Source organism: Melospiza georgiana, chromosome 26, assembly GCF_028018845.1.
Source record: "Melospiza georgiana isolate bMelGeo1 chromosome 26, bMelGeo1.pri, whole genome shotgun sequence".
Taxonomy (NCBI): domain Eukaryota; kingdom Metazoa; phylum Chordata; class Aves; order Passeriformes; family Passerellidae; genus Melospiza; species Melospiza georgiana.
Window position 1 is genome coordinate 3081838 of NC_080455.1, and position 27980 is coordinate 3109817.

Sequence of the window (27980 nt, forward strand, 5' to 3'; positions counted from 1 at the left end):
GCAAAGGGCAGGGAGGGCTCTGATGCCCCCCTGGGAGCTGTCCTGGCACAGGAGCAGAGCCCAGCCCTCATCCCTGCTCCAGCAGCCCCCAAAGCCTCTCCATGCTGGGAATCACTGGCCAGAGGATCTGCATTCCCCCCAAGCTGAGGCAGCTTTTAGTTCATTTAATTATCAAAAACCTCCAATCCAGGTTTAAGAAATTCAGTCATAAAATGACATCACCCAAACCAGAGTGTGCCCACTCTGTGCCATCCTGCTGCCCTCCTACCACCACCTCATACCCTGAGGGTCAGGACTCCCCAACAGTGAGTGCCAGGCTTCAGGAGTTCTGGGGATGTGGCTCATCCCACAGCCCATGGATGGGAAGCTGAGGACCCCACACCCTCCTCAGCTGGGAGAGATGGACCAGGAGCCAGCACGGCCCAGATCTCCCCTCCACCATTCCAGCAGCCATCACTCTCCTCCCATCACAAAGAAACTTCATAAAGACAACCTGGATGTCTTTATTGTTTTCCTATTTACAAATCACAAAGCTGGCCAAAAAGCAGAGTGTGAACACGGGACGAGAGCATCGGATACATTCATCAAAGAGCACAGGAGCGGGCGGGGCCCGCTCTGCTGGAAGGTGACGTGGTACAACAGAATGGCTCATACTTCTGGGAACAGGCATGTCCAACAAGGAATTACATTCATCTATCTACAAAAGCCAGAATTGCATCAAACTGCAGAAAAGCCAGAAGAACAGAAGTTGCTCAGGTGTAGTTCAGAGTTTGACTCCTCTCTCTCCCTCCCTCCGTGACAGGACAAGCTGCCAGACCTGCCCCGCGCAGGGAGGGCAGGAGGGTGGGATTTGGGATGAGAATCTGTGTAACAAAATAATCATGAGAACAACAGAACTTCCAGGGAACAGCCAGGGAGGCTCCCCCTGCAGCTGGGCAGGGCCTGCCCCAGCCCTGCTCCTCCCAGAGCCGAGTGCACAGCTCTGCTTCTCCCAAATTCCAATTATTCCACTATTTCCACCTGTACCTGATGCCCCGAGGTGCAGAACCCACATCAGAGCCCCTGGAAGGTGCAGCTCCAGCACGGGCCCTGGCTGGCAGCAGTGACATTCCTGCCACCCTTGGGAGAGGGGTGGTGACAGGAGCAGGCACAGTCACAGCCTGATGGACACAGAGTCTGTGCATCCATCCCACAGCACTGTTTGCATTGCACAGAGTTGGGTTCAGTCACCAGGACATGGACCCAGGTTGGGATTTTTTTCTATTTTTTTCTATTTTTTTAGTACTGGCCATATCAGAACCATCCCACCTGGAAGCAGGCTGACAATACACAGCTCACACCATCTCCCTGGAGCACAGAACACACTCTGGGCATCCCCAACAGCTGCTGCTGAGGAGGTGCAGGGCATTCCCAGGCTGAGGAGGAGACTCCAGCCCCAGGATCCCAGCTGGGGCAGCAGGAGGAGGAGGAGAAGCCCTGCTCCAGCCAAGGACAGCCAGGTTTTGACTTCCAGCAGGGAAATCCAGTGGCAGCAGCTGCCCAGAGAGTGGCAGTGGCTCCGTGTGCTGGAGCAGGAGGTTGGAGAAGGGGCCCTGAGGCAGCACCACCCCAGCCAGTCCCACGCAGACTCCAATGGCTCTGGTCTTCCTGCCAGGCTGAGCTTGATTCCAGAGGAGGGAGGAAGAGTCTGGTGGTCTTCACTCGTGGGCAGTGAGGGTGGGGCTGGACCAGCCTCCCTCTCTGTGACAGCCACGGGGAAAAGCAGCTGGCCCTGAACAAGGGGCATCCTCAAGGTCACCGAGCTCCACAGCTCAGCAGGGGATGTCTGTGATCCCCCTCCTGTGCCTGCCAACAGGCAGTGTGCAAGCACACACCAGCACAGAGAACATTCCACCTTCTCCTGAACCATTTGGTAAATCCTTGTCCATCTGCTGCACTGTAGTAACAGGCAGGTGCACATGCAGCCTCTCCTCCTGCTCCCATCAGGGGTGAGGCAGCAATGCACAGGAACAGAGGGAAACACATGGAAACGTGCATGGAAATGCAGGAATGCCCTGGAGCAGGTGAGGCAGGTGCCCTTCTGCTTCAACTGACAAACCATGGCACTCTGCAAAGGACAACGACCAGTGACAACAGAGCTGGGGCTGCCCAGGGTGAGCTGAGCATCACCAGCCCTTGGGACGTGCCAGGGGTGTGGAAGCAGCACCACAGGGACTCAGAATGCAGGAGGAGCTGCCCCTCACCAACTCTGCAGGGAGGTCACCTCGCTGCCACCAACTGCCCGAGGTGAAGATTGTCACACATGGGTGGGAAGAGCAGGAAAATGCCTCAGTCCCTCCAGAGGAGCTCAGCTTTGAGGTCTCCAAGCCTGTGTAGTGCTGGAACAGCAAAGCCTCAGGGAAAAGGCCACTTGCCATGACTTCTGAAGGCGGCTCTGTGTGCTGAGGCTGCTGTGAGGGAGGGAAGGTGCTGGACACGGGCTGGCCAAGCCCTGCAGTGTGGCCTGGACTGCTGAGCTGGGGCAGAGCAGAGGCCACCCAGCCCTGCCCGAGTCTGTCTGCAGGACCATCTCCTCATGGCAAGTGAAACCACAACCAGAGCCACTCGTTGCCTTGTTTCTGACCGGTGGAAAAGCATCTACATTCATTACAGTCCAAAAAAACGCACGTTGTTAGAGAGGGTTAATCAGGAGGTGAAAAACAACAAGCCACAGACAACCTACAAATGGTACTGGGCCACCAGCTGGGCTGCACTGGGCCACCAGCCTGGCCTGGCACCTGAGAGCAGCAGCAGCACTAGCACAAGGCAGAAGATGAGCTTTGAAATGGTTTCACTGTGACCTTTGGCTAGTGTGGCTCCAATTGGTGTGGTCAAACTCAGCCAGAGATTCAGTTTGGGAGGTGGCAGGGAAGAGTCGAGTCCAGGGGGGCTGGCAGTGGCACTATGTGTAGAAGATGATCTCTGGGATTTGTCCATCCTCCACCGAGGTGCCGTTGTTGTTCCCAGCCGCGTAACAGAACGTGAAGCAGGTTTTGGCTCCCGTTGTTGGTGATTCATGGATCACTTTGCGCAGTCCTTTGGTTCCATAGTGGGAATCTGGACCCTGCAGGGGCCAGGGAAGACAAGGACAGGTCAGGCCCCTCTGCTGCCCAGGCTCTCTGGTGGGTTTGAGGATCTCAGTTCCTCCCTTTTCCTCCTGGATTTGCACCTCAGGTATTCTGACCTCAATCCAATCTATCAGAACTTAACACTAATTTAACAATTTAACATATGAACTTTTTGAGGCCACTGCAGCAGGCTCTGGATTACACACCTGGAGGAGTGACAGCTCAGCTGTCCACACCAAAAAAATCACCCATCCCCTCCCCAGTGAAACATCTGTGCAGTGCTGTGAGACAAGTCAAAAACTGTCGCAGACATCTTTTCTGAAAAATCCTTTCCTTAGGATTTTTCCTCCTGAGAAGCTGAGAGGCCTCAGGAGCAAAATGTAAACAATGATTATCTGCTGCTGTGGAATGCAACAGGTGCATCTGTGATTGGTCTCATGTGGTTGTTTCTAATTAATGGCCAATCACAATCCAGAGAGTCCAATCCACAAGCCTTTGTTATCATTCTTTCTTTTTCTATTCTTAGCTACCCTTCTGATGAAATCCTTTCTTCTATTCTTTTCGTATAGTTTTAATATAATACATATCATAAAATAAAAAAATCAAGCCTTCTGAAACATGGAGTCAGATCCTCATCTCTTCCCTCATCCTCAGACCCCTGTGAACACTGTCACAAAAAGCCAGCTCTGAATGCTGGGGGTGAATGAGCTCATGGCAGCAGCAGGGCACACAGAGACCTTGGGGATTGCACCACTGGCCTTGAAGGACACAGAGCAAGGCCCAGGTTGCACTGATGACCTAGAGCAGCTGCCCCCACCCCTCTGGTACCTTTAGAGTAGCACAGGCTGTGTAGTTGACGTTGGGTAAAATCTCCACGGGCTCCTTGAACATGACGCGGAAAGTGTTGGAGGAGCCGTCGCAGCTGAAGCCGGTGTCATTCTGCCCCAGCACCGTGTTGCTGTCTGTGTGGATGATCTGCAGCACACACAGGGTCAGCTTCCATCTGGAGTGAGTGTCCCTGAGCTGGGCTGAGCCCCAGGCACTCCCAGATTGACCAGCCCTGAGATGAGTGCACTGCCCATCACTCGTGTCACCCATCAATGCTGTGATCACAGAAGCACAGATTCCCATGTTTGCGGTGGGATGGACCTTAATGATCACAGAATTTGGGTTGAGATGGACCTTAATGATCACAGAATTTGGGTTGGGATGGACCTTAATGATCACAGAATTTCATTTGGGATGGACGTTAATGATCACAGAATTTCATTTGGGATGGACCTTAATGATCACAGAATTTCATTTAGGATGGACTTTCATGACCACAGAATTTGTGTTGGGATGGACCTTAATGATCACAGAATTTTCTTGGGATGGACCTCAAAGATCATCCATCTCCAATCCCCCTGCAGGGGCAGGGATGCCACCCACCATCCCAGATTGCTTCAAGCCACATCCTGGGCTTGAACTTTCAGGGCTGAGGCAGCCACAGCTGCTCTGGGCCCCTCTGAGCTCAGCACAGAGCTGTGGGCTCATGTCCCCTGCTCACCCCCAGGCTGGCACAGACTGCAAGCCCCACCCTGTGCTCAGACCCTCCTCCCCCAGAGCTCAGGGCAGCAGGATGAGCCCTGACAATTAAAGATGAAATGCTGACAGCCTGTGCTCATCACAGCTGCCCTGTGTGCTGGAGTGACTCCTGGGGACCCACACTGGGGTGGCACAGGGGCACCCAGAGCAGACACACAGCACCCACGGGCTCCACCTGCTCTTGGGACAGGATCATGATGGGCTTGAGACAACTGAGCCTCTCCCAGCCTGCCCAGGGTGGGAAATCAGGCACAGCTGCTTCCCAAAGTGCCTCCAACTGCCCCAAAGCTGGGAGCAGAGCTGGGGAGATGCTGCAATGACGTGTGCAATGAAATCAAGAGCAATAATCCTTCTGATCCCCAGTGCCCCATCTGGCCCCTGCCACATCTGCCAGCCCCCCTGCCCAGGGACACACACAGTCCCTCTGAACCTCAGGTTTTGTTACAGATTCACTAAAACAGCCCCTAAAACAGGCAGGATTTTTAAGGTAGCAGAGAGAATTACCTGTATGTTTACTTGGTAATCCGTTGGCCCGTGTATGGATCCGTATAATCCAAACCCAACTACAAATATCCTTTTGTTTACTGAGAACCTGCAGGGACAGAGCAGGAAAGTCAGTCCAAACCTGCCCCTCCTGTATTGCTCCAGTACAAAGCTGATACACAAATATCTCCACTTGTGCTGATTTCACATCTCTGATTTAATCAAACCTACACAGACTTAAGTGCAGCCCTTCCTAAGAGGTGAAACCCTGCACAGGAACCATCAGCTGCACACTCACACCTCTGACTGCTCCAGTGAAACACAAAGCTGCACAATCCCATCCCAAATTTCAGGGTCCAGGCTCAGGAAGTGTTTCCAAGTTGTGGCAAAACATCAGCACCCCCAAAATGCCCTCCAGGCTAAGGCAGGGGTGTGGAGCAGTGCCCACCTCATAGAGCTCTGCCCAGCAAACACCACTGGGGATTTCAGTGCTGAGCACTGGGAATTGTTCACCTGCTGCTGGGTATTTATTTATTTTTAATATATTTCTTTATTATTGTTCACCTGCTGCTGGGTATTTATTTATTTTTAATGTATTTCTTTATTATTGGTCACCTGCTGCATTCCAAATTTACCAAGAGCACACATAAGGATTCAGTCACTCCTGAGTGCATGAATCCCTGCTGCCCAAGGAAAAAGGGGAAGGGTCTTTACCCCACTACAGCTCCACCTTCTCAGGCAGCAGAAGCCTCAGGGTTTGCCAAGCTGCCAACAGCATTTCTTCATCTATCCACCAACTCTTTTAGCCCTGCAGTGTTTCCAGAACAAACACCTGGGGCAGGCTGGAAGCCTCAGCTCTGCAGCCAGCTGGAATATTGGAATATTCAGTGTAGGAACTGACCCTGATGCTGCAGAGGCTGAACCTCAAGTCAAACCCAAACTCCAAAATGTCTGTGAGTGTTGGAGGTGGGAGCAGGAAGTGTTTGGAGCTGGCAGCAGGGGAGTGGACCAGAGGATCTCAGCAACAGCTCCAGTGCAACAGAACCTTCTTAAAGCTGTGAAGAGCTTCATTGCTGTGAGTCCCTTCCACCCACGATGAACACAAAGCAGGGAAGAACCCCAAAGCTTCCTGATTCCCTCCTGTCTTGCTCTCATTTCTGCCTTGGGAACACAAGCCTTGCAAAGCACCATTTCCCAGCCACACCTGCCAGTCTCTGTCACTGTAACTGGGCTCTGCTGGCTGCCCACAAGCTCAGGTCTGAACAAAATGGGTGGCAGCAGAACTTTACCCCAAAACCCCTCTCTCCAACATGAGAGGGTAAAGGGCTTCAACAAGACACTCCAATGCTCCACACTGACACTGGAGCAGGGAACCAACCTGATGGAGCACTGCTTACCTGTCCCCACAAAACATGGCAGGGGGACAACAGGTGACAACTCATTTATGTGCCCCTAAGCTGCAGGAAACCTTTGGGGGGTTATTGCCTCCCTTTCCAGGGGCCTGTGCTGGGAGCCATGCTTCCTGAAAACCTTTGCCAACAGAGATGCAAAGTGGAGGTCAGTGCACCAGGGGCTGGCTCTGCCCAGCAGAACACCTTCCCTTTGGGGTCACACGGTGGAAATTCGGGGTCTAGCACAGAACCTTGAGTGTTTAGAGCAGTGGGAAGCTCAGGAACACGAGCCCAGGGGTGGGAATGGGCGCAGAGCTGACCTGATCCTGTCACTCGTCCCACTGTACCCCCAGCGGCTCTCCACCTGCTGGAAGCGGCTGATGCTGCACTCCTTGCCCCGCAGGCAGCACCGGGGCCGGTCGATGAACTCCACCCGCGGCTTCGGGTTCACGGTGAAGTGCAGGAACAGGCTCACCACCTCCCGGTCCGTCAGGATCCCCGACTGGGCAGGCCCTGCAGAGGGGAGGGAGGGGCGGTGCTGTCAGCCTTAGGGAGCCTCAGGGATGATCAGTGCAGCCCCGTCCCTGCACAGGCACCCCAACACCCCCACCCTGAGCACCCTGGGAGTGCTGGTTTGGGCTGGGAGAGACCTTAGGGACCATCCTGTTCCACCTTCCAGCAGCCCAGGCTGCTCAGAGCCCTGTCCAGCTCTGTCACCCTGGGCAGCAGCAGCCACTGAGAGTTCAGGTGACACCAGGAGTGACAGACACGACCCCACTGCCTGCACAGGCAGCTCCACACAGGCTCAGAGACTGGACAGACCACGGAATCCTGGAATGTGCTCAGGGGGAAGGGACCCTCAGGGATCATTGATCCCAGCCCTGTCCCTGCACAGCCACCCCAACAGCCCCACCCTGAGCAGCCCTGGGAGCTCCTGCAGCTCTGGCAGCCTTGGCACCATTCCCTGGGCAGCCTGGGCAGTGCCCAGCAGCCTCGGGGGGCAGAACCTTGCCCTGAGCTCCATGCCAAGGCCTGGCACAGCTGCAGCCCTTGCTGGACTCCTGTCCCTGTGCCAGAGCAGAGCTCAGCCCCTGCCCCTGTGCCTGCCCTGGGGAGGAGCTGCAGCCCCCGAGGAGCCTCCCCTCAGTCTCCTGGGCTGCAGCTGAACGAGCCAACTGCCCTCAGCTGCTCCTCAGCCCTTCCCCAGCTCCGTGTCCCTCCTCTGGGCACTCTCCAACAGCTTTGGACCCTTCTGGTGTTGTAGGTATAAGCTGTTATATCTTCAGATGTTGAAGGAACTCCTTAATCATGAACATGTGCAATCACCTTGTTTGAATTAGTTCTTTCTCTCCTCCCTATTTTGCTTTTGTTACAGGGTTTTTGCAGAGCCCCATCTTCCTGGAAATGAAAAGTTGTCATCTTTTTGCTCAAAATTTTTCAGTAGCACAATTTTCAGTGTTCTTGTACCAATATGTTTTTTAGCTTCAACAGGTGTTTTTGTCTCTTGCTTGTGCAGATATAGCTGTTACCCAGCTTTTATTCTGGTAGACTGGACAGGTGTGGGACTGCAGCTGAACGAGCCAAGTGCCCTCAGCTGCCTCTCAGCCCTTCCCCAGCTCTGTGTCCCTCCTTTGGGCACTCTCCAACAGCTTTGGGTCCTTCTGATCTTGGGGGCTCCAGAACTGCATAAGCAGAAGGAATCCTCTGGGGTTTTCATGGGGAAACAAGCCTGACCTGCAGCTGGCACCAGGCTAAACCCCCATCAGAGCTGGGATCCCAGTGGTGCATCAGGATATTAAATCCCAGACAAAGGTGCTGCCCCTTATCCACAAGGGCTGCAGAGCCTTCATGGAACATGGAACTGGCATTAACTGTGGAGCCCAAATGCACTGCGCTACCAAAAACACCCAAAAGCAGCTGATCCTTGCCCCACTCCTGGAAATGCCAACATTGGTGAGAGATGGGGATTTCCAAACATCCACACTGGTGGTTCAGACACAATGGAGGACCATGAGGAGGAGGAAGAGGGATTGTCATGCAGTTACCATCTGCTCAAAAAGTTGGAGAGTATTTTTACTCAAGATAAAGGTGGTTCAACTCATTCCTTCAGGCATTTAATCCATATATTACATTTGAATACCTTTATTGTAGAATCTTGGGAAAAATGCTAATGACTTCAGCAAGAGGTTCTCATCTTTTCTCCAGTAACAAGACATTTTTTCCCAGAGTGATCACAGAATCCCAGACTGGTTTGAGTTGGAAGGGACTCTAAATCCCATCCAGTGCCACCCCTGCCATGGCAGGGACACCTTCCCCTGTCCCAGGCTGCTCCCAGCCCTGTCCAGCCTGGCTTTGGGCACTGCCAGGGATCCAGGGGCAGCCCCAGCTGCTCTGGGCAACCAACTCAGTGATCCTAAAAATCTTTGCAAACTACATAAAATACTTTCAAAAGTGAAACTGGGTAAAATTAGCCTGTTAGCCTAACACTCAAAAGCTTCTCTGCAGCTGTTTGCACAAGCTTTGAACAGAAACAAACCCATTGAGTACTGGGGAAACAACAGCAGTTAAATGCTCTTTAATGTGGGGAGCAAATGCCCAGCTCCTTGTAGGTCCAAAACTACTTGTAGCTGGTTAAAATCAACATGATTTTACCCAGACAAAACCTGGTCCAATGATGCAATGGGGAGAGAGTCAAGAATTCAAGGAAGTCGACTCCTCCAAAGGTAAATGAGCTGCTGGATACTTTGTTCAGCAAAAATCAGCCTGGTTGATGTGTCTGAACTCATCCCGTGTTGTTGCAACTCACTCCTGCAATGTTTCAAATTCCCTGCTCTAAGGGGAGGGAGGGACACATTTGCCAGTTAAAACATCTTCATGCAAAACCCCACGTTTGATAGCAGATTATACAATAAACTGGTGAAACCACTGCTGTGAAATTCCCTCTTCTCTTGGCTTTTGGGGGAAAGGGGTGTGGAGGGGAAAGGTTTCCATCTTCTCTCTCTGCTGTGATCACCACAGAAATCAGTCAGTCAGAAAAAGGACAGAGCTGAAGGAATTCCAAGTTAATTCCTTTTTTAAGGAACAGCTGATCACTGCAGCCCCCCAGGTTTGGGGGGTTTGTTCATCTTTTAGGTTCAAGTGGATGGGGAAAACTTAAGAATTTCTCTTAAAGCACAAAGGTCCAAGTAGGACTGGCAGTTTGTAACAAACATGGGGAGGGGCACTGGCAGTCCCAGCTCAAAGCCTTCAACCCAAACATGCCAAAATTAACACTTTCCTTCCAGTGAGAGAATGATACAAGGCCGCAAGGAAGGACTGAAAGAAATGGGATCTGCAGAAAGATGAAAGGTCTCTGCTTCACTGAATAAATCCACATTCCCTGAGGCCACATCACAGCTGTGACAGGCCAAGCAGAGAGTGGGGACCAAGTCTGAAGCCCAAATTTTCTCCTTACTAAGAGCCCTCCTCACAAGGGAACGGGGACATGAAGGACTGAGCAGCTGAGGGCAGCACTGCCCTGAGAAGTGACCTGCAAAGGAAGGGGTCAGTGCCCCTGTTTGCTCCTGTGTACACAGCACTGCAGCCTGGAACAAGTGACAGTCTGGAAAATGGCTCCACTGCGTCTTTTTAGCGTGAAAACTCTTTAAGCCAATTGCCAGCTTCCAATCCCTGGGGAATCCCCAGAGGATGAAGTGAAAGACAACAAGCAATGAAAAGAAAACAAGGCAATCTATAGTCCAAGCTGTGAAATGAGTTAGACAGCTCTGTGGATCAAGATCTTAATGTAAACTTGAAAAATACTTTGAGACACAGACTAAACAACATCAAGTTTGCAGCTCAAAGAACAGCTTCAGAGTTTTTGAGATATGGGGCTCTGCTCAGAACAGCATTGGCAAGACAGGGCCAACACCACCACAGGCAGAGGATGGGGAGAAACATCCTCATTTCTCTTTGGGAACAGGCTATGATCAACACCAATTATTCACAACTCCATCAGCTTTGTGCAGTTTAAACACTCAGAATGGCTGGGAAGGGGAGCAGGTGAACCCCAGTTTGGATCTCAGCTCTCAGCTGAACCCCAGTTTGGATCTTTGCTCTAAACTGAACCCCAGTTTGGATCTCAGCTCTCAGCTGAACCCCAGTTTGGATCTTTGCTCTCAACTGAACCCCAGTTTGGATCTCAGCTCTCAGCTCAATGGGACAGTAACCATCCAACCACGCTGTGAGAGCAAACCCAGCTGTGAGCCCCCTGCTCCTGCCAGGGGAGCACCACAGGCTTTAAAATGAGAGAATGGGCATGGATGAAAAACAGCATTCAGACAGTGGATTTTGTAATCATAGAATCATAGGAGAGTGTTGGAAGGGACGTTAAAGCCCATCCAGTGCCACCCCATGCCATAGGCAGGGACATCTTCCACTATCTCAGAGCACTCCAAGCCCTGCCCAGCCTGGCTGTGGGCATTTCCATGGAAGGGGCAGCCACAGCTGCTCTGGGCACCCTGTGCCAGGGCCTCACACACTATGGCACTGGAATACTACAGAATTATATATTATTATACTACAGAATTTCCTTCTGACATCCAGTCTGACCCTGCACTCCTTCAGGAGGCCATTTCTCCTTGTGCTATCACTCCAGGCCCTTATGAAATATCCCTTTCCAGCCTTTTAGGGGGAGAATGAGGGAAAATGGGGAGGAATGTGGGGGGAACCTCATATTTAAATCACTAAAACATACACAGAGAAAACCCTGTTTTGTGTGACTTGACTCTCTGTAGCTGAGGGAAAGCAAAGACCAGGATTGCCAGAAACACCTTTGTTGAGTTACCTGCTGCAAACTCCCCAGTAGTGGGAAGCCTTTCCAGCCTTTTAGGGGGAGAATGAGGAGGAATGTGGGAGGAATCCCATATTTAAATCACTACAGCATCCACACAGAAAACTCCCTTTCGTGTGAGTTAACTCTCTGTAGCTGAGGGAAAGCAAAGACCAGGATTGCCAGAACACCTTTGTTGAGTTACTTCCAGCCTTTTAGGGGAAAAATGAGGAGGAATGTGGGGGGTATCCCATTTGTAAATCACTACGACATCCACAGAGAAAACTCCCTTTCGTGAGACTCTGTAGCTGAGGGAAAGCAAAGACCAGGATTGCCAGAACACCTTTGTTGAGTTACCTGCTGCAAACTCCTCAATAGTCATCAGTGGGAAGCGGATAAGGGAGAGAGCTTTGCCCAGAACCTTCCGCTTGTTCTCTGGAATCACCTGGAGCTGCTGCCGCTGACACTCGGCCTCGGACCAGCGCACCACGGCGTTGAACAGGCGAACCTCCCGGATCCCCAGCGTGTCCCTCTCCAGCACTGCCACCAGCGTGTCTGCAGGGCACCACAACAGGCACAGCTTCAGCCTCTGAACCCCAAACCAGCCCCCTGCACCTCGCCAGGAGCGCCCCGTGCACGGCCACGGGGATGTTGAACCGACGGCATCGCCCAAAAGTGCTGCCTGCAGCCTCTGAGGAAGATTTATCTGAATATTCCATCAGCAAGGAGCTCACTGGAGCAGCAAACAGAGCCCATTTAATTGGAGTGTTAATGCAAGTTAATGCAAGGAGGATGAATTGCAACTTGCTTGACGTCAAATTTGGATGAAACGAGCAGCATGGAAGCCAGAAGGTGACCCGTGCCTTACCTCCACAGCCCATCTCATTAGGAGAAGGTTAAAGCCTGAATTTTAATGTTCATTAACTGTGCCCAGCAAGTTTGGAAACTGCAGACAGTAATTAAAATAGCCAGTCCTTGCTTCCAAAAACACAACACCTTTTTAACTCCAAAACCTGACAAAGACGTGCGGAAGAAAGCCAACTCTACAAAAAAAAGGCAAGTTTACACCCACCCAAAACCTGCCAACATCAACACAGGAAGCAGGCTTTGTGTCATGCCCAGAAAACTCAAGTTGCACCAAAGTAAGCAGATTCCAGGGGATTTCTGCAGGCAAGGCAGCAAACTCTTTGGCAAATTCCCTGTTTCCAGCCACTCTGTGCCAGAGACTGTTCAACTGATTGCTCCAGAACAGCCAAGCCACAAGTGCCAAGCACTATTAACCTGTAACAACTTTGGAGACAAGCTGGTTATGAAAGCAGGGAGAGAGAGGGAGGGGTGGAAAAGAGCTTACCCAGGTCAATGTCTGTAAACCCCTCTGCATTGAGGGCATCTGAGGTGTTCTTGTCTATGTTCTCCAGGCACAGGCTGGCCAGCTGGGGCTCATCAAACAGCCGGGCCTAGGCAGGAAAGAGCAGCATTAACAGAAAAGGTATTTTAAAGTTTACTCTAAGAATCCCCCTTCCCCTCCCACAGCCCATCTTCATTAGCAATACCATGCCTGACTGCACCAGGAATCCACTGGGCCTTTCACAAGCAGTTAAGCATGACAAGGCAAACACTAGAAAATTCTGTGTTTGGCAGCAGCCCTGGTTCAGCTGTGCATGTCTTCAGGCACGTCTTTGTTCTAACCCAGCCTGGGTGCAGGCACCAATCGTGCTCTGCAGCACCACACTGACCCTGTCAGCTGAGCACAGGCAATTTTGACTTCATTTTTCTATTTACAAGAAAGCTTTGCCCAGTAACTCCAGGCCTGCTTGCTCTAGGAATAATGCAGAGCAGCTTATTCTGTAAGAACAGCCACACTGATCTTGTGCATTAGCAAGAAAAAGCTGTAGCAGCAGTGCCTGGGTGTCCTGGGGAGCCCTACAGGGTACACAGCCTGCTTAGTGCATTTCCATGTTTTGCACAGAAACAGCTACTCTAATCCAGTTCCCCTAAAGAATTTGTCCCAAAATAGGTTACTATTCCAAGAAAAGGCTTACATAGCCTGGAGAGCTGCTCAGAATTTCTCTGCCCAACTTAAGTGAAGTCTTGTAACAATTTTGCTGCCACTTCAGATCACCCTGGACTGCCATGTGTTAGCAGCCCTGTGCCCAGCATAAGCAGAATTGGGTGGAAAACACAAAAACCACTAAAATGATCTCTTACTTCAGTGCTTTGGTTTTGTTGTTTAGGAAGGAACTGCCTTGATTCACACCTAACAAGAACACACCAGACTTGAACTCGCTGCCACCAGTAAGGTTTAGAACTCTTGTTTTGGGCTGGGAATTCCATCACTCAGGAGGTGCCTTCCAGCATCTTCTGCCTCACCCCCACTTGTGGCACGCACAGCTCAGCAAGGCCAATCTTTGTGCTGAGACCTCAAGTGCAGGAAGCTGAAACAACAATTTCCCAGGGCCCAGGGAAACTTCAGCAGTTGTCACCTGCTCCAGGGGCTGGAGGGCTGCCAGTGCCTTTACACTCTTGGCACCAAGAGCTGTGACTGACTCAGACTTTACTACTGGAGTGGCTCTTTGGACACGTGAGGACTCCAGTTACACTCCCAGAGCTCTCCCCCACAGCAGCTCCAGGCAAGCTTTATTTCCTTGCTGATCAAAGTGACACTTGGATGTGTGTCTGGCATGAAAGAGGATCAGGGCTCACTGAGAGGCACAATCAATTAGGAAAGCTGTTTGCCTCTGATATTTCTGCCACTGATCAGCAGTTGCTTGAGACAGACAGTGACACAGCTGCTGGACCAGCAGACTGGGCAGGCACACACAAAAAGGAGGTTTAGGGCTCTGCTGGGATCTCAGCTCCATGATCTTAAGACTGTTGGGCAGTGTCTTGTACAAGATACATCTCAGGTCTGTAATTTGCTGAAGAGGATGCTGGTTTGATGCAGTGAAAGCAGAAAACAGGTACGTGTTCACACTGCAGGACCAGGAACAAGAGGGCTGTGAGAAGAGATCCTTTCAGTGAAGTGCAGCCAGTCATCAAGTTCAGGCACTTTTCTCAAGCAAGACCTGCCTCAAACATCTCAGACTTGATACAGAGAAATAGTAAACATAAAACTAGATGGGAATCATCACTGATGATCATATAGAATGAACAAGCCACAAACAAAAGGTCTCAGGAAAGCTTTTCCCCATCTGGCATTTCACCTGCCTCAGTGCCACTGATAGAGTGCCAGGCAGGAATTTGGCACCTGAAACCTTCCTCCTTTGTCAAACAAGGACCTTTGTGACCTGTAAGGAAGTCACCATGAACCTAAATATTACCTTGCCAAAGCTACAAACTCAAGTGCAGAGACACAGGAAGCCACAAGAAATCTCTGCATAAGGAATACCACCAAAAGCCAACACCTCTAACCCATCATGAGGCAATGGCTAGCCTCAGATTCCTCCCCAAAACTTCAGTCTATGGGAAAGATCTGTTCTCAGCTCCTGGCTAACAACTCCTGATCTTTCAGATTGCAATGCTGAACCCAAAGATCAGGAAAGCTGCAGCCAAGGAGCTGCAGTTGCCCCACCATGCATCAGATGGAGCACAGATTTGGCTGCCATCACCCAACCAAGAGCCTTCAAGTCCTGGATCTGCCTCTGGAAGTGCAGTGTGGATCCCCCCATCTCAGGGGCTGCCTCATCTGTTCATGGCACGTGGAAAAGGGCCAGGTTAAAGAGGATGGGTGAAGAAGGCCATGGAGTGTTGCAGCAGTAGCTGAACCCAAGCAGTGACAAGTGACTACAAACAGCACTGTGACATGGGACTACTTTGAGAACTGATCCAAATATTTAAACCAAAAAAAAAAAAAAATTTAAAAATCCCAGCCTAATCCTGAGCAAAGAGCCCAGCAGTGAGTGCTTCAGGCCAGCACTGCTCCAATATCTGCACAACCACTGGTGCAGCCACTGCCACCCACATGGTGCCTACAGCCAGAGCCTCAGACACCTGCACTGCTCATGAGGGGGAAAGGTCCAGGAATGCTGGGTGAGACAGGAAATCCCTCAGAGCACCTTGGTGTGCTGGTTCCCACCTCAGTGCAGCTGGGAAACTCCTCTGCAAGCTCTGTTTAACATCAGACATCACAGCAGCTTTCCTGAGCTGGCTGATCAGAAATATCCTCCAGAGCCACTCCAGCCTGCCCATCCCCTGAAGGAAAGACAGTCACAAACAAAGCCTGTGTGTTTCTTATTCCTACAGCACCCAGAACTGGGTGTCCCTGGCAGTGCCATCCACCACACAGATGACAGCACTGTGGATGTCACCAACATGGCATCAGCTGTCTGAGAGAGAGAGAAGACAGGGCTGGGAAAAGGATGAGTGATGCTCATTTAATCAACCTGGATGCAAAGTCTGATTTTTTTCCAAACTAAGCAGAAGTTGTAAACACTGTCTCCTACTTTGCTGCTTCAAGAGTCAAGTGGAAGGTGGAGGAGCTCAACCCTCAGAGAGTGGATCAGACCCAGGGCAAGGAGCAGCTGCTCTGACACTCTGGGTCTGTGAGCCTTCAGTGCAGGAGGTGGAGCTGAGGAAGAGAGCACCCTGCTCCTCTCCCAGGAAAATAAACCAAAGCACTCATGAAAAGGTTTTCCTTCACCCCCACTTCAGGAAAAGTATTGCACAAAAGTCCTTCAAGGAATGGCTGAGCAGCCAGACACAGCACTGAGAGAAAGCTCAGCATTACCAGTCCTGATTCTGTAACACACGGAAATCCTCTCATTCCACTTTTCTTCTTGGCAGATGAAATCTTTCCACCCTGTTAACTCCATCCCCAGCTCACACTCTGGAAGGAACCACCTGCCACAGTGAAACAGAAAGATCTGAAACAGCAGCAACGTTTGCTGTGTACAGTTCTTTGTAAGAACCTGCTCAGCAGTGCTGGACTCCTGTGAGGAAGAATTCAAAGCAACCCAGAGCTGCTCCACTTTGGATGATCAACTCTGGAACACCCAGAAAATTCCCATTTTTCCGCCTGTGCTGGACCTTGCTGAAGGCATATGATCACAAACTCACCTGAGTTAATAGCATGAATGCATTGTCTGCTCTGAGGTTTTTTTTAAGAAACTCCACACAATGAGCTTCAAGGGCAGGAACTGCATATTTCTTAGCTGTGTAAAGTGTTGTCATAACAGTCTCTGGTCCGATCTGAACTTCGTCTGAGTAAAGAAATCTGAAAACATGCAAACAAACATTGCTGTGGTGAATTAAGGTAACAGGGTAAAACTGCCTCAATTCATAGAAAACATGTTTGTGCCTCTGCCTGTCATCCTGGTCCATTTCCTCTGCTGGAGAGGTAGGAGGGTTTTCACATCCTTTCCACTAATTTTTTTTTAAGACATTTTACAGTATAACATTTAATAGCTGGGATTTCCACTGCAGAAGCAGCTCAAACTGCCTTGCATCTCACCACCAGTGAGCTCTTAGCCTACTCCTTATACCAGACTAAAATGGTCTCTAAGGGCACCCCTTAAAATTCACATTTTTGGCTGTTCAATTAGAATAAATAAGGACAAAGATTCAATCTTGCCTGCCTCTCTCAGAAGAAAAACTCCATTTTACACTACTAACTCAGAAGTGCTGAGAAGCACTCAGACATTTCCATCCACTGCACACAAGGTGCTTTACCCACACTCCCCTTTCTCCTCTCTTTACTTCACAGACTGAATTGTTTAATTTCATGACACAGATGTTTAAGTACAGCTCACAGTGTAATTTCAGCATAAAGCAAGAGTTAACTGCAGTGAAAAACAAGGACTGCCATGCTGCAGCAAAGCACCAGCCTTCACTGCTAGGCCAAAACAAGGAAGGACATTCATGATGTGAAAAACAAAGGAAACCTGACTGAGCCCCCTAATACCTGAACTCACTGAGCAGAGACAGGAACTGAGGCTGAGCTCAGTAAAATCAGTGATGCAGTGGTTTAGTCCTTATCACAGAATTCCAGAATGGTTTGGCTGGGAAGGGACCTTAAAGACTGTCTTGTTCCAGCCCTGCCATGGGCACAAACACCTTCCACACCTCCCAGAGGCTGCCCAGCCTGGCCTTGGGCACTGCCAGGGATCCAGGGGCAGCCACCCTGTGCCAGGGCCTGCCCACCCTGCCAGGGAACAATTCCTGATTCCCAATCTCCCATCCAGCCCTGCCCTGTGGCAGTGGGAGCCATTCCCTGTGTCCTGTCCCTGCAGGCCTTGTCCCCAGTCCCTCTGCAGCTCTCCTGGAGCCCCTTCAGGCCCCAAAAGGGGCTGAGCTCTTCCCAGAGCCTTTTCTTCTCCAGGCTGAACAGTTCATGCAGAGTTTTGGGGTTTTTTTCCTGTATCTCCTTTAACCAGTGGAGCATTTGCCAGTCAGGATCTCAAGGACACAAAGCACAGAGATGCAATATTGTGCTAACTGTGCTTGGCATTCCTGTTCCAGGGGTTATTTTGGAAACTCCAGCAATGTTTTGCTCTGCATTTCTCTGAAGGGGACACAGCAGGTTGTGTGGCTGCTGTTCCTGGAAGGGCTCTTCCAGGGGGATGCAGGCAGTATTCCCATCTGCAGCAGAGCAGCTCCTGCTCCTCCAGCCAGAGAAGGCCAGGATGCCATTCAGGGGAGCATCATCAGTGTGATCCACAGGCAGGGAAGCACTGGCACTGCTGAAAGCAGGCTTTGTGCTGCTCCAGGGCATTTGGCAACAGCAGCATCATGCCACAGGTTAATCAATGTGTTTTGCACACACCCTTTCCCAGCCCCATTTGCACCGAGCAATCCTTTCTGTTCCAAGATTAAAAGAACACAGTGGCTCTAAAACCAATTATTTGTTTACTTCAGTGACTGTGTCAGTATTTCTGTTTAGCACAGTGTGTGCTAAGAGAGAGAACAAGAGTAAAAAAACTGTGAAAAAACCCAGTATGAATTTAAAAGAACATTTAGACTGTAATCCCAGACAATCAGACATGTTCCTATCTTTGGGTTAAGATAATAATAATAATAATAATAATAATAATAATAATAATAATAATAATAATAATAATAATAATAATAATAATAATAATAATAATAATCTTATACAATTACAGCAGACCTATGAAAGGTCACTAGCCCACAAACTCCATCACAATCCAGCATCCAGATGGGACCTTCTGCAGAACATTCAGGAATGGGCACTTGGTCCCTGGATAAGCTCCTGATCCTACAGCATTAGATCATGGCTTGGACCAAGTCCTGAGACACATGTAAGGATCAGCTGCCATTCCAGATCAGTGTTTGGAGGGACTGGTTTTACTCCAGGAACTCACACCACATACTTGGTCAGCTCTCTCCTGGAAAGCAGCACTCAAACTTCCTCTGGTACAAGCTCTGAGCATTTTAAAAGCAATTTAAAAATTCATTTCTAGATTGAAGCACCCAAGATGTCACTGGACCATGGGCACAGCTCAGAAGCACTGAGGTAATCCACCAATGACTTCTTCCATTAAAAAAGCCAATATTTCTGCTGAAATCCACCTAAACTTTTGTCTTTTGGGATGATGGCTTCTCTTCTGAAATCGCTCTGTTAATCAAGTGGTGAAATCTCAGCAGGGAAACATCAGGATTTTTGCCTCTAAATCACTAGATAGTGGGGCCTCACAAATATCTAGTGAATTTGATTTAAAGATAGTTACAAGCTCTGCACTCCAGAGAGATCCACATGGCTGACAGGCACACTCCAATTAGAGGGATTCCCCACGTGCTGGTGTCTGCTTTAAACTGAGCCAAAGGGGAAGGGGCTCGGGGCTCCCAATAATTTCTGGCCTTTCATTCTAGCCCAGATCAATTTTAAAATATTCCAAGACAGCACAGGCACAACTTTCTGAAGGCAAAGCAAAAAGTGTGCCAGAGCTATATATAGTGGCTGCTCCCAGTAGGAAGCGAGTGGGGAAGATGTCAAGAGCACAGGAATGGAAACCCCTGGAAGTAGGTTACAGAAATCCTACAGAAACAGGACAATGACTTCCCAGCATCCATTCAGGATTGCTGCTGGATGTTGTACAGCACCAGCCAAGCTTAAAGGAATTGGTGAATAGGATGTTACATCCCCTTCTTCCTCCTCCTCCAGCACACAGACTTGCAACACAGACTGGAAATGGAAATTCAAACCCAGCTCTCCAAATGAGGGATAAAACCCACACAAAGGCTGATACCACATGGAATGGCTGAGATTTATTACACACCCCTGCTTACCTGTTACAACTTGCTCACAACCTAAACAAGCTCCAAGTGTTTGTAACTTACAGAGCTTTCAAAAGATCACTTTTCCCCTCTTCTCTCAAAGAGCATTAGGATGAAACCAAACCAATGAGTGAATAAGAAGTTATAACAATCAATGGCCAATATTATATATATTTATATATTTTTAAATGTAGCTACAGCAGAGTTTTACCCAAGAAAACAGGGATTTAACATCAGCATTTAAATACCGTTGAAGAGGCATTTCATTTTGGAAATTAACAATAATCTCCATTCTATGAATACTTCCCTGCTTTCATTAAAACCAATTTTTTGCCACACTAAATCTGTGCATCCCAGTCATCCTGTGCTTACTTGAGCAGAGCCAGGAAGGCAGCAGGCTCCACGTCAGGCAGCTCAATCTCTGTGGAGGTTGTGGCCATCCCACCATTGAACATGGCATCGAAGACAGCGCTGCCCACGGCCAGCACGAACCTGACGTGGAGAAAAAACCAAACATGCAAATAAAACCTTATGTGAAATCATATTTCTATTCAAAAAAAATCCCAGGCTGGTTGCTTAGCCCGAAATCCACCCTCAGGGAAGGCAAATCGTTTGTGGAGTTAAAGGAAAAGTGTTTTGCAAGAGCAGGGAGGGTCAGGCTTGCTGCTCCTTTACTGCAAAGCACCAAAGCTGCAAGAACTTCCTTCTGAGCCCTGTCCTACAGCACAGGAATGGTTCCCCACAGGCCACATTTTGGGAATTATGGAAGAGAAAACACATGCTTTGTAAAGCCCCTGTAGGAGCCTAGGTATAATCTGCGAAAAATGCATTTTTTATTATTGGCTTTTCACAAATATTAAAATGAATATTATATGTGTTGTGTTAGAAAGTAATGCTGTATTGATTCTCTTAAATAGTGTGTTAAATATAGTTTTGGGTTTAAAAAATGTTAAAACAGAAACTATGGTATGTAAGATACTTTTTTTTTAAAGAAAGGACTTGCAGAGAAATAGCAGCCACAAGACACCTAAATCTTTCAGAGAAAGAGAATTTATTGCTCTTTTATCAGAAGAAATTAACTTCTTCCCACCTCGAAGGTGTTGTTAAGACTCAGAAGAAGGTAATGATGACCAGACAGAATCCTGTGTTTGAATGGAATTTATGCATCATGTATGAAGTGTATGAATATGCAACAGGTTATTGTTTTTAAGGGTTAATCCTCTGTTAACTGTGTCCTTTTTTTGGGCTCATGCTGCCCAGAAAAAGGTACCTGGACATCCATAACTCTTTGTTGCTATTGTCTCATATTGTCCTCATTCAAATTGTCCAAACTATTACTCTAATTGTATTACTACTTTTATAACAGTTTTATTACTATTAAACTTTTAAAATCTTAAAAAACAAGTGATTGGCATTTTCCACAAAATCCCAATGTTGAGAAGCAAAGAAACAGCAAAGTTAAGGAGTTCAAGCTCTTCCAGCAAACAGAGCCCAAGTCTTGCTGCAACTCCCCACAGTCACCTACTGGAAACACTTCTGGAAAACTTGTAACTGCACAATACCCACAGGCACACACCTCTGGTGATGGCAGAGCAAGCTCCCAAAACACAAAACTGCACCAGGAGCTGCCCTCCCCATGTTGCTGAGCACTTCCATGGATAACCTGCTCTGGGCTCAGCACAGAGGGAAGAACAAACCAGCACAGAGAGGTGCACACAGCCCTCAGCACTGCTGGGAGCTTACATGGCAATACTGGCACAGAAAAGGATGTTATAAGCTCTAAATAGACTGAAAGCAGGAACTTGAAACAGGTTTGATACCAAAAATTATGTCCCAGCACCCCCATACAAACAAGATGATCCCCCCCAACACACATCTCCTGTTTTAGGAGGAAGCTCAGGCCTGGGCTGCTGAGGGGTCTGTGTATATTTAAGCTGCTGTGCCTGCCTCAGGACTTAAAAAGCCATTTTGAAAACTTTCTTGCTCAAAAATGCAGAGGTGAACCCTTGCCACGAAGGATTCCTGTGTCTGCCACCATGCAGCTCCCTGAAGTTAAACTGAAGGTCACAACTCTGCACAGAAGGGAAGCAGAGCAGCCCAGGCTGCAGGAGATGACTACAACCACTTCTCTACCAACTAGGAAAAGGAAAAAGCTGGAATATTCCAGGTTCTTGCTGCAGGGGTTTGATGCACACTTCCAGAGAAGCAGCAAGAACTGCAGGCAGAAATTCAGAGAAGACAGCAGGCATGGAGCAGAAACCTCCAGCACTATGGGGGAATTTCAGTCAGATTTCACAGGAAATGACCTTTTAAAAGTAGGAAATTTCCATTTAAACAATGTTTTCATTTTCTCCCTTTTCCCTCCCCTCCCATCCAGAGGAGGCTTCCCAGGGATACAATGCAGTGAAGCCCCAAGGATGTGCCAGGCTCATTTGCTGTGACTGAGTTTGGCTGACGAGCTGGCTCATTGTTCCTGATGGGCTCAGGGAGCTCGGGACAAACCACAGTGGTTACAAAAAAGTACACACATGCATATTTCTGTCAAACCATTCTCAAGAAAAATGTCAGGAAAAATAAAAACCTTCCTCACAATACCAGAATTGCCAGATGAAACAAAAATCCTTGTTCCTCCAAAAGCAGCAATGGTAGCAAAACAATCGCCAGCTTTGTTTGATACTAAAAATTAACATATATTAATTGCACTCTCAAATTTTCATTCTCACAGCCAGCACAGTACAGGTCCTCAATGAGCAAGAGCTTTCAGAAGCTATTTGAAAAGGGCATTCATTTAAAAAAACCCTCAAATGTTTGCTTCCATTTCAGTCGGGAACAAATCAGTCAGATTTTGTAAACTGCTGAGCCCTAATAGGATCCCAGGAGGTGCCAGAGAAACCCAGGACTCCACATTTGAAGTTCTCTTAAAACACTAAGAGAACATAATTAACATAAGAAAATCCCTCTCTCTCTCTCTCCAGTGTTTTCTTAAGCTGCTCTAAAAGGAAAAGCAGGGATGCTCATCACTCCTCCTACACCATCCACCAGCTTCCCCCAGCCATGCAGGTCTGCAGGAGGAAGAGATGGGATTTGTTTTAGATGGGAAAATCCAACAGATAAGTTATTTTAAACACTTTTGTGGCCAAAACGGAGTGGACTACTGAAAGGAGGCAGAGAAATAAGCAGAAATAGAACTAAAGAATTAAGAAAGCAACACCTGATTTCTCCTCATTCCCTCTGCACCAGGAAGAGCCAAAGTAAATTGACTGTCAGTGGTGAGAGTCACAGGAACTTCCTTGAGGTTAATTTGTCTTCAAAAGGATCCAAAGCTGACTACAGGCTGTGGAGGGCCTGCAAGAAAATGTCTTTCCCTTCTGCTATTTTGTTTCCTGACACAACTTTCACTGCTTCATGCTCACCTTGGCACCACTTGTCACCTGGTTTCATCTGCACACCCACCAGTGCTGCTCCCTTCCCAGGCACTCCAGTAACACCAATAACAAAAGAAACCACCCAAAACCCACAAACACCCCATGCTGCTGAACAGCTCCTTCCTCCATCTGCACAGAGAAATCTTAAAATGTCTATTCCAGAAGAGCTGGCACAGGAACACAGCAACACATGACATGCTGGAGCTCAGTGACACCAGAGGTGATGGAAAGATGCTGATGATGATGGTGGGCTGGCAGAGGATGCAGACCCTGGGGGAAAGGAGCAGGAGCCATGGGACACAGGAATTGTGAGTGAATACATGCCCAAGAAAAGACAGGATAGGCTCAGAAGAGACTCCTGGAAACAACAGCCAAATCTTACTCAGGCTGTCACCAAGCTGTAGATCTCCCAGGCTGGAGCACACACAGAGCTGCATCCCCACAGCTTGCCCTGCTCACTCTCAGGCCCTATTTTCTGGCCAATTAACAAGTTTAATTATGACACCCATGCAGTTCCTGGCTGATGAGGTTTAGCCATTTCTAATCCCATTGATACTGTGCTCAACAAAGCAGATCTGGAAAAAGACACAAAACTCTTTCCCTCTTATTGCTGGGTCTAATCAATGTGGTGACCTTGGCCATGCTGGTGCTCTGAAGCTTCGAGGCAGCTGCTCAGCCTGGCCTTGACATCAAAAAAAAAAATAAATTTAAGGCCATCCCATCTTCTTCATGGCTGATTCAGCAGCAAGAGGGAATGAGCTGAAGGTTCAGAGACAGGGCCTGCTTCAAGGTAGGCAAGGAACTTCCACAGGGTCTGGAGCCTCCTCCAGGTGGGAAACACCTGATCTTCTCATGGCTGCAGATACCTGGACAGGTGACCCTTTAGTTCACACCTTTTATCTTCAAACTGGGCTCTCACACACAAAATGAATGTTTGCTCTTGGCTGCTCTGTGAGGTTTCTTTTGTCTGTTTCTGTGGCTTGATACGAACTGCTGAGCCACAGAATCCCAGACTGGTTTGGGTGGGAAGGGACCTCAAAGCCCACCCAGTGCCACCCCTGCCATGGCAGGGACACCTCCCACTGTCCCAGGCTGCTCCCAGCCCTGTCCAGCCTGGCCTTGGGCACTGCCAGGGATCCAGGGGCAGCCACAGCTGCTCTGGGCACCCTGTGCCAGGGCCTGCCCACCCTGCCAGGAAAGAATCCCTTCCCGATACCTAATCTAAATCTCCCCTCTTTTCAGATTAGGGCTATTAACTGAATTTTCCAGGTGTACTCAAAAACACATCTGAACCTACAGCTCTGTCAGAAACCTCTTCTAGCAGCAGCACCTGTGGACAACATCACCTGTGCTCACTGGGCACAGCCACTTCATCACCTCAACCTACAAACCCTCCACATTCCCCCAGCTCCATGCAGGAGAAGACAGACCAGGAATCACCTGCACCATCACTCCCAGCTCCCACAGGACTACATCTCTTGGATTATTTGTGCTTCCCAGGCTGCTGCCAAAGCCATCCCAGCACACCATGAAGGCACATCAAGGATGCTGCAGACCACTCCTCAAGGCACCACAAGGAGCTGTCCAAGAACCCTATTTAGGAGTTGCTCCTCCTGCAGCCATGCTTGGTACCTGGCCTGGTCTAAAAATTTACACAATTAAACTACAGAAATACTTACCTGGGAGCTGTGCAGTATTGTGCCAAGGGTGGTTTAGATTGGATATTAGGGAAAATGTCTTTACAGAAAAAGTTGTAAAGCACTGGAATGAGCTGCTCAGAGTGGTGGTGGAGTTACCATCCCTGAAGTGCTCAAAAAACACGGATGTGACACTTGGGGACATGGCTTAGTGGTGAATGTGGTGGTTCTGGGCTGATGATTGGATCTGATGATCTTAAAGGTGTTTTCCAGCATTAATAACTCCATGAGTTTATGATTGCAGACATCTGACAAAGCACCAGCACCTGCCCTGGTCACTGAAACAAACCAGCACCTCTCCAACTGAAGCCATGGCTGCTTTGCAACTCAATTCCAACCCAAAGTATCTTCTGCCATTGAGGTGGGAAAACTGAGCACAGAAGGAGTCTGGGTGGTTTTATTTTAGGCTCTCTTATTTCTGAAATTACCACAGTACTTCATAAATCACCAGGATATCCCAGCTGCAACATCACACGGACAAGTTTTACTAAAATCTCTAGAACCCTTAGGTGGGATGTCACACCATGACACACTGCATTCTATCTTTACCACCCAGAGCACCAGATGAATTTCATAGCAATTAAGCAGCATCTCACTTTGGAGACAATTTTTTTTTTTCCAAATCTTCATTTATTTTCCATTTATTTCTGGGCTGAACATCACCTGTCCCCACCCAGCAAGCCTAGTTCTCAGGACAGGAGCAAGCTTACCCAAATACTAATTAAGATTGAAATTATAAGAGAGCAAACCTGACACCCTAAACACTCAAAGCAGCCTAGAACAAGTGTGGTTTGTTCTTAAAGTGAGAGAAAAGGGGGAAATCTGAAGGGGGAACTTCCAGTAACATGAGCACTTAGGAGAAAAGCAATAGTTTGAAACTGTTTGGAGTGAGGCTCCCTTTGCCAAGCACCACTTCCAGGTACAACAAGGAACCAATTAAAGTTGGCTCCATCTTGCTGGTTTGTTTCAGTGACCAGGGCAGGTGCTGGTGCTTTGTCAGATGTCTGAAATCATAAACTCATGGAGTTATTAATGCTGGAAAACACCTTTAAGATCATCAAATCCAATCCTCAGCCCAGCATCACTACAGTCACCACTAAACCATGTCCCCAAGTGCCACATCCATGGTTTTTGAACACTTCAGGGATGGTAACTCCACCACCAATCTGAGCAGCCCATTCCAGTGCTTTACAATTTTTTTCTGAAAAGACATTTTCCCTAATATCCAAGAAGAGGGTGGCACACATGGATTCACTGGAGCTCCCCCAAGGAACCAGCTGAATGTCAATCAGCCACATCAGATCTGCATCATCCAGGTGGAGGCGATTCCCAGCTCCACAATTCCCAGCTCCTCTGAGCTGCAAATTCTTAAATGGCAGCTCAGCCCTAAGCATTAACCACTACAGGTTATTCAGGCCCAGGCGTCATTCCCAACACAGCTCTTCATGGTAGTGGATTAACCCCCAAAACACAGGGCTTCAGAAAAGATTCAGTAAAGGTCGCTTTAAAATTAAAATGTTCCACCGGAAATTTGGGGCCTCAAATCATTGTTCCTTCATTTCCATCCCCAATGCTCTCACAGATTTTGGTGATCTCTGTCTGCAGGGATCAGGCAGATGAGGGAGACTATTCCTCCTCTCCTCTGCTTCCCATCAAATCAAGGGTTACTTCCAAGTGACACCAAGGGATGTGGGATTGTCCCACTCACTCCATCCCTCTGGATAAAACACTCTCATCCAAACCCTGGATGCATCCTGAGCTGGTGACCCTGAGGAGAGGCACAACACTGTCCCAAGGCTGGAAGAGATCAGGGGCAGCACTGGCTGACCACAGTGGGCGTCCTGTGCTCAGGACGTGTCCCTGAGCAGGGCGTGAAATGTGGGGTGCAGTTCTGTGAGCCCCTTTTCTCTCCTCACAGCAGCCCAAACCCAGCACCCTGTACCCCACTTGATGGCACATCAGCCCCCGAGGCTGCAGGAGAACCCACAGCACTCCCAGGGCCATCACTGAGGGGAAGTTTGGGGATGAGGGGCCATGCCCGATGGAGAGCTAAGGGATCATCCATGAAGAGGATGAAGGGCCATCCCTGAGGAACTGTTCTGAGAATAAGGAGACATTCCCTGAAGAGCAGTTTTGGGGGATAAGGGGACAGTTCCCTGAGCAGAAACATGAGAGAGCAAAGGGAGCAATCGCCGAGAAGCAGTTTTGGGAGATAAAAGAGTGATTACCCGAGGAACAACACAGAGGGGTGAGGAGAGCAATCTCTGATGGGAAGTGAGGGGGAAAAAGATGCGATTCCCGGAGGGAATATGTGAGCAATTCCCTCAGGGAATAACGGGGGGCGGGGGAAAGAGGGAGACGAGCCATCCTCGAAGGGCAATTTGGGGGTTGACAGGGTGATCCCTGACAGGAGGAGGAGGAGCGATGCCTGAGGGGCACTTCTCTCAAATCGCTCAAATAAACGAGCGATTCCCTTTATCAGTGTGGGGAGAGTGAGGGGATGCCCCCAGGCCCATCGGGCCGGCCCCCACGACCCTGCCGAAGCCCGGGACCCGCGGCCACCCCGCAGGGCCATGGGGCTGGGTACCCCCACACCCTCATCCCTCCCGCATTCCCGGATCCCCACGCGTGGGACCCCCGCGCCCCCCGCCCCACCTGTGCGCCGGGATGCGCTGGGAGCCGCGGCCCTTCCCCACCAGGAAGTGCACGTCGCTGAGCACCTCGTTGTTGAAGAGGAACGCGAACCGCTCCTGCACCGTCGGCTTCGTCGCCTGCCAGTTGTACACCGGCTCCCGCTGCAGCGCCCCGCCAGAACCGCCCGCCCCGCCGGCTGCCCCCGCCGCCCCCGCCGCCGCCGGGCCCCCCGCGCCGCCGCTGGCCGCCGGCGGGTTGGCAGCGCCGCTCTGGTTGTAGGTGAGGCCGGGCGGCGAGGCGGGCGCGCCGTTGGTGCAGGCGGCGGCCGCAGCCCCGTTGCCCGGCGGGGGCGGCGGCGGCTGCGGGCAGGAGGAGGAGAGGCCGCCGGGGCCGCCGCTCCCTCCGGCCGCCATCTTGTGCGGCGGGGCCGCGGGGGCGGGCGGCGCGGGGCGGCGCTGCAGCAGCACCAGCACCAGCAGCGGCGGGCGGGACACGGCGGCAGGCGGGACGGGGACGAGGGCCGCGGAGATGTCGGCGGTGGCGTCGATGGCGGTGGCGTCGATGGCGGTGCGGATGCAGAGCGCCGGGCAGCAGCGGCGCATGGGGCGGGCGCC

General features: G+C 49.9%; 1 protein-coding gene across 1 annotated transcript; it reads right to left on the bottom strand.

The window, feature by feature from the left end:
* Positions 1–483: 483 nt before the first annotated feature.
* On the bottom strand, positions 484–27968 carry BTBD2 (BTB domain containing 2). Its single transcript, XM_058040650.1, has 9 exons — positions 27388–27968; positions 19983–20102; positions 16434–16590; positions 12730–12835; positions 11736–11933; positions 6889–7081; positions 5199–5286; positions 3936–4082; positions 484–3103 (listed from the first exon to the last, which is right to left on the bottom strand). Exons 1-9 carry the CDS (start codon positions 27966–27968, stop codon positions 2942–2944), a joined length of 1752 nt encoding a protein of 583 aa, XP_057896633.1. The 3' UTR covers positions 484–2941.
* Positions 27969–27980: the final 12 nt, after the last annotated feature.

What these genes read in the sequence shown, in the direction of transcription:
- BTBD2 (XM_058040650.1), bottom strand. Translation starts at nt 27,968, where the DNA reads ATGCGCCGCTGCTGCCCGGCGCTCTGCATCCGCACCGCCATCGACGCC. An exon ending in CAGCGCATCCCGGCGCACAG is followed by an intron (nt 20,103 to 27,387) that starts GTGGGGCGGGGG and finishes TCTCCACGTCAG; the next exon opens with GTTCGTGCTGGCCGTGGGCA. An exon ending in ATTACCAAGTAAACATACAG is followed by an intron (nt 4,083 to 5,198) that starts GTAATTCTCTCT and finishes TGTGTGCTGCAG; the next exon opens with ATCATCCACACAGACAGCAA.